The sequence below is a fragment of the Zalophus californianus genome, chromosome 6, assembly GCF_009762305.2.
Source record: "Zalophus californianus isolate mZalCal1 chromosome 6, mZalCal1.pri.v2, whole genome shotgun sequence".
Lineage (NCBI taxonomy): Eukaryota > Metazoa > Chordata > Mammalia > Carnivora > Otariidae > Zalophus > Zalophus californianus.
Window position 1 is genome coordinate 111,048,588 of NC_045600.1, and position 12,667 is coordinate 111,061,254.

The 12,667-nt window shown below is 41.2% G+C and overlaps 1 protein-coding gene across 3 annotated transcripts in view; it reads left to right on the forward strand.

Annotated features, from left to right (window-relative positions):
• The window catches only part of THSD4 (thrombospondin type 1 domain containing 4), a 581,008-nt gene that overhangs the window by 474,701 nt on the left and 93,640 nt on the right, over positions 1-12,667 (forward strand). For all 3 annotated transcript variants that reach the window (XM_027572149.2, XM_027572150.2, XM_027572151.2), the window contains one exon: positions 4,727-4,931. In XM_027572149.2, coding sequence (XP_027427950.2) covers positions 4,727-4,931 — 205 coding nt within the window. The remainder of the gene's footprint in view (positions 1-4,726; positions 4,932-12,667) is intronic.

A 12,667-nucleotide genomic window follows, 5' to 3' on the forward strand; every position in this document is an offset into this window, starting at 1 on the left:
TCTACATATTGTTTAACTTTTTCTATGTTGGACACTTTAGGATGTTTCTGATTTTTTAAATTAATAATAACAACTGTGATGAGCTGCTTCCTACAGAAATCATTGGCCTGATTTCTTATTTCCTTAGCATAAATTCCTAGAAGAATTAGGGTCAAACAGTATATATTGCTACATGGCTTTCCAGGAAGGTGGTATTGATGTACATTCCTAACAGTAATAAGAGGGAGATATTTATCATTATGCAAAGGATTTCTTTCAACAGAATGTCATGAATAAAGGTTTTGGCATCCGTATGTATTTCCGCGAATTAGCTTACTGCAAATAAAAGTAAATTGGCGTTAGATACTAATCATTTTAATAATAACATTCTCCCACACTGTTGTGACAGCTTGATTATTAAGGCACGTTGTGTTACCTGTCTGTGTCATCTAGCCAACCAGTTGAGGTTGCCGTATCTGGTGTGTTTACTGAGCACACACAGAAACATCTGTTTCCCATTAGGGAATCAGAAGCTCCACTATCTGCACGCCTGGCACCAGCCTACCCTGCCATGATGTACAGAGGCCTCCTCCCAGTGAAATCCACCACCAGATACGTCACGCAGATTGCTCATTTCCCTCAGGAAATTTCATTTAGGTTAATTTTGGCACACAATTGAGGGCAATTCTTGAGCAATTTCTCTTGTGATGGCTTGTAACATGTAAAATTTTCCTACAACATGTTGCAGAAATCACTGGAAGAAACTGGCCGTTGTCCAATTGCCTTTGTAACAGCAAGAAATATCTCTTTTGAACCGCAGTACATGGTAAGAAAAAAAAAATGAAATAAAGGTAGATCGAGGAGCAGATGTTCATCCTGTCCCTTTTCACGAGGTGCTTTGGAACAGGAAGGGTGAAGGGGCCACGCAATGTGCCTTACCCTTATGGGGAACATTGGCCCTTTCTTAGCTCTTTGGATTTTTCTGACTTTCTCCAAATGAAGAAGAGAGTATCTGTGACTGAGAAGTACTAGAGAGTGTTGTTCTAGAAATAGGAGTGGGTCTGTGGTTATGTGATGATGGAATTTACTTAAAAATGGATAGGTTCCCAATGAAATCCAGTATATGAAGGCAATAATTAACAAAACCCCATGTTTTCTGAGAAGCCATCCTATTCAAGCATTTTGCTAGATGCCCTCTACGTTTACCTCATTAGATCCTCCCAGCACTGCTGTGAGATAGACAGCATACCATCCCCAGCCACAAAGAACCAGAGGTTCGGGATGGCTAATTAACACATCCAAAGATTAGCGCTCCTAAGTGGCAGAGCCAGCACAAAACCCGGGTCCCGCAGACTCTAGTGCCCACTTAAGTCCCTACGGATGGCCCTTGGGTGGCGCCTCTGAGTTTGGAGATACAGACCAGCATGATTAAGTCATCCCCATCAGAGACCAACTGACCAGCTTCCTAAGGACCAACTGACCTGAATCCTAAGCCAGGATTCAGGCCCCATTCATTTCTGGGCATCTTCCCCTGAAAGTTCTGGATGGTGGTGGAGATGTTTTCCATGCTGACCCCAGAAGGAAGTGACCATCCAGCCCCGAGGAAACAGGATGTCACCTTTAGTTCTTGGCAGCACTTGTGAGGCCACGCACTTCACTGAAGCCAACCTCCAGGCCATTTGGACATCAGTCAGGAAAAACTGCTACAGCCCTCCCTCCCCACATCTAGATTCCTCCAGAGCGACCATGCTACTCCGGAAGTCTGGCATGTGGGGGTGGCATTCGTTGAACTGTGCAGAGCATTTTAATGTAATATCTGTTTCACAAGATAAAACGACATTTAGTCTGGCTTGGTTGTCTGAGGCCAGCCTTGTGATCATCCCATTCTAATTGGGCTGAGGGCTGAGGATTCGTGGGATGTCTGTCCTTGTCTTCGACAGCTCTCATTTGTCCTTGAACTATCCCTGACACCCTATTTAGAAGAGAGAGACTCACTAGCCTGCCTGTTCTCCCCACTCTGGGACCCTCTCCACAGCAGCCAGAACTATCATCCGGAAAACAAATCCGAGCACGGCCCTCCCTTTCTTGAGACATCCAATGGTTATTGCTGATGCCATCAGATAAAATTCTCATTCTTCATCCTGGCAACCAAGATTCTTCAACACTTCAGCTGAATTCTCCAGCCTGATTTCATCCCTCCCAGCAACCCTACACTTGAGCTGTGTCATTCCTCGAACATGGTTTCCTACTTCCTAAGTGTTCTTTCCTACTTCATGCCTTGTGCACAGCGTTCCCTTTACTGGAGTGCCCCATGAAGATGAGCTCGGTCTGGGACAAACTGAGTCCAGGGGGTAGCAGGAATGGAAAAGGTGGAGGGTGAGATTTTGCTGGACAGGGCAGGGACCGTGTGCTGACTCACTCTTCTCTCCATCTTCCCCATCGGTGACAATCAGAGGCATGTCCTTAATTTGATGAGAATCTTGCTTTTTTTTTTTTAATTAGGAGGAGCTAGGTTTTTTTTTTTTAGATTTTTATTTATTTATTTGACAGAGAGACACAGCGAGAGAGGGAACACAAGCAGGGGGAGTGGGAGAGGGAGAAGCAGGCTTCCCACTGAGCAGGGAGCCCGATGCGGGGCTCGATCCCAGGACACTGGGATCGTGACCTGAGCCGAAGGCAGACGCTTAACAACTGAGCCACCCGGGCGCCCCGATGAGAATCATGCTTTGGCAATGTGGCATTTTGTTTGTGTCTTGCTTTCTTTCAAAGCCAAGGAGAAACCCAAGGGGTCAGGGATGGAAATCATGCATGGAAAACATTTTCCTTATTTTTCTACTAAAATGTGCATGGGGCAGGAGCAAGAAATATTTGAGGGAGGAGAAATACATAGCAAACATGGCATTTTGAAAGGTTAATTGGATGTGGATGAACATATTGAGATGATGTTCTGTTATTGTCAGAAATAATGTTTTACAGAGAAGCTATTTCTGAAGAGAGACCAGTTATTATTGATGGGTTAATGGGCCCTCAGGAATATGGAAGCAATAATGCAGAGGTACAGTGCCTACAGAAAGATGTCAGTCAAGCGTGAGGTTGGAGCGGAAAGCCTGAACACCTTCTGATTTGACTCTGCATATAGGATTTGACCTGTAGGGCCCAAATGAAGAGACCCAAATGAAATACCCAAATGAAGCGTATTTCACAAAATCAGAAGTGGATTTTGAATGGTTCGTTGACCACTTTGCCCTCTGAGATGTGGTCTAATGATCGCTCTTAGAATTCGAGAACTAACACAAACCTGTGATTTCAGCAAACATGTGTCTCAAGTTTTAGAATCCCATTCTGATTTCAAGTATCATTCCCAATCCCCAGAACCCAGTGAACTAATCCTGTCATCCGGGTACTTCATTGTCCAAGCTATCATCTGCTCCCTGCCATCGGCCCATAGAAATGTGACAGAATTCTTTGCTCAGACCACATGTCCAAATTTTAGATTCAGGAAGCATGATCGTGAGCTCTATGGAATCAGCTTCAGCAGTGGGAAAGGATGGCATAAAGATAATGATCTTGCACTTTGTTCCAAGGTTTGATTTTTTTTTTCATGCAAAATAAAATTGTCCCAACAGAAAACATGAACAGGGAGGGGAATGATAAAGCTAAAAGGTCTTAGAATGAGTAATGGGAAGAATCTTTTTTGAAGGAAATTCAGGAAGGTCAGTGGAGTTCCTTTAAATGCCGATAAGCCTGTCTGAACAAGGACCACCCCGTTATTTATTTAGATGCGGATCATCGGGTTTGCTGATGTTTCTGGCCATTGCCTCCCTTCCCCCTTTTCCCCTGGGAAATATGCTTTGAGAGAGCCAAGCAAAATCCTGCTGCTCCAGGCTCTTCAGAGCCCCAGTAACCAGTGGAGACCCAGATCTCAACCAATTTGATTTAATTTCCTAAGACATTGGGCCTGCAAATACCTCTTCTGAGAGTACTTTGTTAAATGTTTATACAGTCTGTCATTTAGAATGCAGGACTTGGGGACAAACCCTAATTTTAGATGCAGTACTCATCATGGTCCCACAGAACTTTATATAAAAATCCCAGATTAGGGGGAGGGAGCACCTGGGTGGCTCAGTCAGTTAAGTGTCTGCCTTCAGCTCAGGTCATGATCCCAGAGTCCCAGGAATGAGCACCACGTCAGGCTCCCCGATCCGTGGGGAGTCTGCTTCTCCTGCTTCTGCTCCCCATGCCACTCCCCCTGCTCATGCTCTCTCTCTTTCTCTCAAATAAATAAATAAAATCTTAAAAAAAAAAAAATCCCAGATGATCTCTCCTCTGAACCCAACAGGGGGATGGATTTGCAGGACAAATTCCCTGTCCAACCAATGTAAACAAGTGGCCTGTCCCCAGCCCCTCCCGGTTCTTTCTCTCTACATTACTTTTCTCCTTATCTTTCGCCATCACCAAGCATACCGTTTGATTTACTTGTCCTGTTTGCTGTCTGTGGCCTGCCCCCTGCCCCTAGAGTGTACATTTCACACATACCTTGTGAAGAAGTTGCTTGCCCAGAGTGGGTGCTTTGTGACTCTCTGTCAAGTGAGGAAAGAATGCACTTGGACACCTGCAGGAGCTGAATGGGGGCATGAGGGAGGTCAGTGCAAGACCCACCAATAGATCTTCCATTGCCCCCTCTCCCCATCTCCCCCCCATGCTCCTGTGATGTGCTCCAAGTCTTTTGTTTTCCACCTCTCGGCAGAGCATTGGCTGTGATGACTACCTGGGCTCGGACAAAGTGGTGGACAAATGCGGGGTGTGCGGAGGCGACAACACGGGCTGTCAGGTTGTGTCAGGCGTATTCAAGCACGCCCTCACCAGCCTGGGCTACCACCGAGTGGTCGAGATTCCCCAAGGAGCCACCAAAATCAACATCACCGAGATGCACAAGAGCAACAACTATTTGGGTAAGCTTGGTCTGTTTCCAGAGGAAACCGTCTGTCACTATTGGATGATTCATTCCTTCCCAGGAGCGTGACACAGCAGGGTCCAGACGTCCTTGGACCTGGAGAAGGTGCCACTGGGGAATGCCAAAGCACCACCTGGCCTCCTTGACATGAGAAGCGTGGGTGGAGGAAATTTTTTAAGTCCTTGCAAATAAATATTTAACACCTACATATTTAAGCCAGCCTTTGTTCCTTCCAAGAGAAAAATGGTTATGCACTAGATACTGGGCTAAATGGTTTCTCTGAGATGGGGGAGGCTCTTTGAAAAGCCGAGGTACGGTCCAGTCTTCGTTCTGTTGGAGTTCAAAAAGGGGCCATCGATGATCCTGTCTGGAGCTTCATTCCCTACAGGTCTGAAGTAAAAGCCGTGTTTCTCTTCTTTCTGCTTCATCTGCCCAGGGCAATGGTATATGTGTATAGTATGTGTATATCTTCTGAAGAGCTGCAGTCATTTGGGGTAATATCATCAACATTGAGAGGCCATTTTTACCCATTTTCCCGCGGAAGTTTAGATCTTCGTTGATACTTCCTTCTGGGTTGCTGGCTGATTGTATTTTATGCAAAGCAAATCAGGTCATACGAATTCATTTTGACCAATCCTAATTCACGTGAGCATGCACAGATTAGTTAACAAAATAATATAAGGAAAGCAATTTCTTCAAGTCATTTAGTGAACAGCCATATTCATTTTCATTTTGTAATGATTTCTTGAACAGGAACTTAAACAGCACCGATGCTATGTGCCAGGCGCTATTCTTAGTGCTTTTCATGTGCTAAATTACTGAACCCTCTCAGCAACCCTAGGGGATAGGAGCTGTTCCATCCATATTTTATATAGATAAGGAAACAGGCGCAGAGAGATTATGTAACTTGCTAAGGTCACACAGCAAGGAAAAGGTGGAGCTGGGATTTGAACCCAGGGAGTCGATCTCCAAGCGTGGTAGTCTATCAAGATGTAATACCCATGAGCAATTCTCAGAACCCGAGTTCTTCTCATACACCACTGGCCATGCAGCAGTCAATGGCTGCAACCATTGAGAGAGGATTAATTTTGCAAATTTCGAGTCCAGGAACACCAAAGAAGATAACTCCAGGCCTGATAACTGCAGGTGCTGCAGCTCTTCTTTCTGCACCCGGCAAAGCGCAACCAAAATTCGCTTCACCTGGATTGATTGGCAGGAGGAGGAGGGGACGGCAGACGAGACTCTGAGACAAGTCCATTTAAAGGGGAAAGCTGTCTCATTTGCTCTGGCAAGCCCAGGCGCCACCAAAGTGGCAATAGCCTAGTTTTCCCAACTAGTGGTTTGTGTTGTTATCTTTAGTTGCGAGGAAATCGTCTTCGTCTGTTTCCTTCTTTTTTTTTTTTTTTGAATATTAGAAAATCACATCTCCATAAATATCCTGTCTTCTAGAATGACAAGTGTTCTACAGGGGATTGTTCGAAGTGCAATTCCATTCAAATGTATCAGCAAATAATGCCACTTCTTATGAACTTGGTGTTGTTTTTAGTAAATTTTCCCTTGCTCAGTTCAGAAGGCTGGTTTTAAGCTGTGCCCTCTGAAGATAAAATCCTGGGTGAATATCCACCAGATGTCTAAATGGAACCTGCTCTCAGAGCCTCAGTATTTTCATCTAGAGTAGGGGAGTAAGAATCTTGACCTTATAAGTATTCGTGACAATCAATAGGATAACAGATATTCAGAACCCTGTCCCTTATTAGCAATTAACGAATGGCCATTCCCTTTTCTTTTGTCTCAGAGAACTTGTCAGTACACCAAAGCTTCATGGAGTCAAAATTCCCTGTCCCCCTAAAAAAGACTCAATGGGAGAGTGATTCAGAAAGCCACATTCACCCTTGTAGATGCCCAGAGACCAGTGGGGTACCTGAGAAAGCCAGAGTCCATCGGCAATATTACATGGATGTTCTGTGGGCACAGGAGGGAGAATGGAAACAGGAGAGGAGACTGTAGTGAAAGGTTCCAGAGGAGATGATCCAGAGCTTCTGTCTGCAGCACTTAAATCACTTAAAGCACTGGAACACTGTTTTTTTTTCCTTTTGATATAATTCACGTATCATAAAATTCCGCCTTTTAAATGGGTCTTTTTTTTTTTTTTTGAAGAGTTCTTTATTTATTTGAGAGTTGGGGGAAGGGGAGAGGGAGAGAGAGAATCTCTAGCAGACTCCCCGCCGAGCACAGAGCCAGACGCCGGGCTCGATCCCACGACCCTGAGATCCGGATCTGAGCTGAAACCAAGAGTCGGATGCCCCACCGACTGGCCCCCCTCCAGGTGCCCCAGATAGTCTTCTTCTCATCACAGGTGTTCTCTCTACCTATCTCACGCATGCTGCTAAATCTCCTATTCTGTGAGGTCTGTGTATTTTAAAAGTTAAATTGCATGGGATGCTTGAGGTTAGAGCATGGGTCTCTCTAGCTGTTTTTGAACTGTTCAAGGACTATTTCTTACGTTACACATTTTCAGACACTTAAATGTTTTTCAGAGAGATACGTGGTGGGTTTCTCTACAGTCTTCCAGGTAATGATGAAGGTTTCAGTGTTCGTACCTTGTATTCCTGGCTAGGAAAACTATTTTGTATAAAAATGTGACTCGCACAAAATTGATTTGGCTGTTCACATACAGCTGTTCCGTAGAATAGGCAACAGACAGGAAATAAACAGTTCAGATTTTTATCATTGCTTTCAAAAAATGCACAACTTTTAAAGATTTTTTCAGGTGCCCTATTGTTTCCCAGAATTAGCTTTAGTTATTTGTAATGCAAATCAAGCTTTTTCTTGTGAAACACTCGGTATCTTTTAATGACTAATTCTCCAAACTTGTTAGAAATAGAAAGTAGATTTCTATGAAAACGGAGGGACTTGTATTATTAGTGCCAGAGAAGATGGTCTTACCACCTCATTTTAAAAGGTTTTTTAAAACCCTCAATATATAAGTGATGTTCTCAATATGCCAGTCACCTAGTTAATGATAGGAGTCATGCTCTATGTATAGTAAGTACTTCAGTCTCCAAGCATTTTGATGTGCCTGGCCTTCTGATTTTTCAAATTGAACGTTCTTTACTTTGCCTCCTTCAAGAAAGATCTAGCTTTACTAAAGATGCAATTATAGAGTGAAGATGTGAAAATTGACATTTAAAAATCAGAAACCGGACGCCTGGGTGGCTCAGTTGTTAAGCGTCTGCCTTCGGCTCAGGTCATGATCCCAGGATCCTGGGATAGAGTCCCACATCCGGCTCCCTCCTCCGCGAGAAGCCTGCTTCTCCCTCTCCCACTCCTGCTGCTTGTGTTCCTGCTCTCGCTATCTCTCTCTGTCAGATAAATAAATAAAATCTTTAAAAAAAAATCAGAAACCATGTATGTAGAAGAAGAAGGCATACATCCCCCAAATCTTGCCTAATATGTAAATAGTGATGGTGCATTCAACCTGACTCTGAGTTTATGGCTTAATTTGGTTTGACCGTCGAGAACTGGATGTTCTAGATTCAGATTCCGAAGGCCTGAGTTCTGGCCCTAGCCCTGCTATAACTCACAGGGGGGACAGACCCACGTGGAGCTGGGGCAACAGGCCAAATGCAGCACTTCACGATGCTCACTATTCTCTGAGCAAAGCTAGAGAAACTGTGACCTTTAATGGTGCACGGATTTTAGGAGATAGAATCTTTGCCTTATTTTAGGTTGGAAGCCAATGAAATTCTGCAGACTTGAGCTCCACTTTTCAGTGTTTCTTTGAACTTGTTCACACACTCCAAAATATTGACAAGTTGGTGGGTCATAGATTCCTAGATACACATTTTTTTTTAACGGAAAAGACTTTGGAACCCATGCATCTGCTAAAGCCTATGTATTCTCCTTTTGCATGTGAGTTATTCTGAACCCTGCTTTTTGGAAATAAAAAGCTAAATCTAATTTTATTAAAATGATTGGCATTTTATATTCCTTACCACTTCCTTAATAATAAGATGTTGTAAAATTTTTCTAGCCGAAATATCAAAGTTGGCGTAGTTCAGCTAGCTCAGTTTACCAATGTCATTATGTAACAGTTCAGAAATCAGACATAAAAGCATACCAAGCCAAATTGATTCTACAGGACATGTTCTACCTGCCAACATGTAACATTGTCACAGAGCCTTAGAGTTGGAAGACATTTTTTAAAGGTCTATAAGCTTTTAAACATAAACTGGCAATAGCTTTACTGTTAAGCACGTTTTCTTAAGTTTTAAACAAGCATAATAACCACCAGCGTTTAAAAAATCAGGTATCATGGATCATGTGTAATTTGCAAACCTTTAACTTCTCAGTTGAACAGCTATGTATATAGGAAGGATAGGAGTATTTAAATAATAGGATGTCTTATATTTGTATGACAGTTAATCCCAAAGATTTTCCATATGCACTATAAAAATTTTGAACAATACAGATGATATAGAGCAAAAAGATGAGATTCCTTCTGTGTCCCAGCCCCACACCTGGTCCACTGCCGTCGAGTGTTAAGGCAGATAAATGACCACCCTTAGCCGTTCTCTGTGCATCTTCCAGTCCTTTGTGGAAGTACAAATAATATCTTCTAAAAGTGGTGTTACTATACATACTTTTTGTAATTTGCTCCTTTACTTTAATATTATATCATACCTTTTCATATTACTGCATAAAGCTAATTCATTATTTTCTGAGTACAGAGTATTCCATACATCAGAGGTAATATAATCTGCTTAAGCAGTTCTCTATTGAAGGATGTTTAAATTGTCCCATTTTCTTATATTGCAAATAATACATTTGATTTGTGGTTCAAGATGGCAGACTGAGTACATGAGGTTTTTTTTTTTTTCCTCCTTCCTCCCAAGATTCCATCAAAATGAACCTAAAGGAATAAGACAGGATAGAACCTACGACCACCAGGAAAACAAGAGGGGGGCATCTGTGAAATGATTTTAACAAATTTCTGGAACAAGTTTCTGAAAGCAGGTGGAAGAATGTTCACTAATAGAGCAGAGGAAATCACAGCCTAGGTAGCAGAGGGGACTGTGATGAGGGGAGGCCAGCCTGCATGCAGAGCCCAGGAGCCTCTAAGTCTGGGGGCAGCAGATAAAATGGACGGTGGGAAGAAAATGGAACTGAAAAATGGGGGAATATATGAACAGGCTTCCCTGCACACACATTCAGAATACTGGCATCAACCTCCTTATCTAAAAGCTGATGGGAACTAGGGCATGGTTGTGAGGATTGGTGCCCAAGATCTCAGTGTTCATTGTGGAGTTGGAGGAAGGAGTGGCTCAGTGAGTGAAGCTCCATTCTCTCACCCTCTAAAAGTTGCCCTGTTAACAAGCTCTACCGAGCTTGTTACAGACTTCTCAGGCAGCCTTCCCATTGCTTTTGTCTTAAACATCAATGGATCTAATGTAAGTGGACAACCAAGGATCAGTAGACATTTTTCTAAAGCCTATAGCATGAAAGAGAAAGCCCAAGATAAATAACTGGGAAAGTTGTTTCTAGAAGAAACAGAGCAAATTCTTGGAGAAGAAAATCTAAATAAAAGTCCTCTGACAAGTAATACTGTCATGAATATCCTAATAGGTATATCCTTTCATACTTACATAAATATTTCTGTAGGATAGATTCCTAGAAATAAAATTTGTAGGTCAAATGGAATGAACACTTAAAATTCTGAGAGATGAAGCAAGATTCCTCTCCAGAGCAGTTGTAAGCAATTGGTACCCCCACCAAAAGTGCCTTTCTCCACACCCATACCAACATAAAATATTATGAATGTACTTAACTTTTACTATATCTTTTTTATTTGCATTTTCCTGACCACTCATTTTTATTGTGATTTGTACACCTGTGAATTTGCTATTTTTAAATTCTGTTTGTGGTTTTCTTACTGATTTTAAGAACTCATATATAAGTTATGAATAATAACCGTCTTCTGCTCATATATATATATATATATATGTATTAGTCTTTATCTTGTGTTTCAACTATGCTTATGATATCTATTTTTCCATGGAGAAAAATTTTTATCTTTTTTGTCAAATCTGTTGATCATTTTTTTTTATAGCTAGTGGGTTTTGTTTTACCTAGGAAGACCTGCCCACCTCCAACATTATAAAATTATTCTCTAATATTTTCTTCTATTAGTTTTATACTCATTTTGTATATTTAAATACTGATTTATTTGAAATTAATTTTTGTGTGTGGTGTGAGGTAGGGATCTAACTTCCTTTTTCCAAATAGATAAACGATTGTCACAACACTATTTATTAAATTTCCCCCACTAACTTGAGATGCCACCTCTACCTTATGTTAAATTCAAATATATATAGATATTTGGATCAAATATGTGTGGATTCTTTTTTTTTATTTTTTTTATTGTTATGTTAATCACCATATATTACATCATTAGTTTTTGATGCAGTGTTCCATGATTCATTGTTTGTTCATAACACCCAGTGCTCCATGCAGAACGTGCCCTCCTCAATACCCATCACCAGGCTAACCCATCCCCCTACCCCCCTCCCCTCTAGAACCCTCAGTTTGTTTTTCAGAGTCCATCATCTCTCATGGTTCGTCTCCCCCTCTGACATACTCCCCTTTTCTTCCTCTCCTGTTATCTTCTTCTTTTTCTTTTTTCTTAAAATATGTTGCATTATTTGTTTCAGAAGTACAGATCTGTGATTCAACAGTCTTGCACAATTCACAGCGCTCACCGTAGCACATACCCTCCCCAATGTGGATTCTTGATATATATGTGGATTCAAGTTCATTGATCTATTTGGCTCTTCCTGCTTTGATAGCATATTGTTTTCATCACTATAGTTCTTTGTTGTATTCTTTTAAAGGTCAACTTTCTGCCCCCTCCCCAGTTCCCTACCCAAACACTTTGTTCTTTTCCTAAATTTCCTTGAGTCTTCTTGTACATTTGTTTTACATACACTTTAAAATCAGTTTGTCAAACTCCGTAAAACTTCCATTGAAATTTTAATTGAGATTGCAATGCATTTATGGATTAATTTGAAGAGGAAAAGAAATGTCTTAATAACATGATTCTTTTGATTCAGGAATGTAGCTTATCTTCCCATTTTGTGTTCTTTAGTAAAATTTCTTTATCTACACCTTGCATATGTTTTATTAGGTTTATCCGTAAGTATTTTATGGGTTTTGCTAATATGGTAGAAGATCTTTCTTTCCACTATATTTCCAATTAGTCATGCCAGTATGTGTTAAATCAGTTTATTTTATATATTTATTTTCTACCTGGACATCTTGCTAGACTCCTTTAACAATTCTAAATTTTTTCAGTTATTTGACACGGATTCTTCTAGATGGAAAATCTTGGTATCTATAGATAATAATTTTGTCTTCCTATGACATAATCTACCTCTTATTTCTCTCCTGTCTTGTGGCTGAAAGGCTCAGACCTCTAAAAAATTTTGGAATAATCCATAAGTTTGGAATAATAATGTTAGTGGGGTTTTTTATCTTGTTCCTGATATTGGGAATGCTTCTAATAGATGTTTGCTGAGTTTTCTGATATATAACTTTTATCAAAGTAAGGAATTTTCATTTTTTTAATTTAAATTCAATTAAGCAGCATATAGTACATCATTAGTTTTCGATGTAGTGTTCAATGATTCATTAGTTGCATATAATACCCAGTGCTCATCACATCACGTGCCCTCCTTA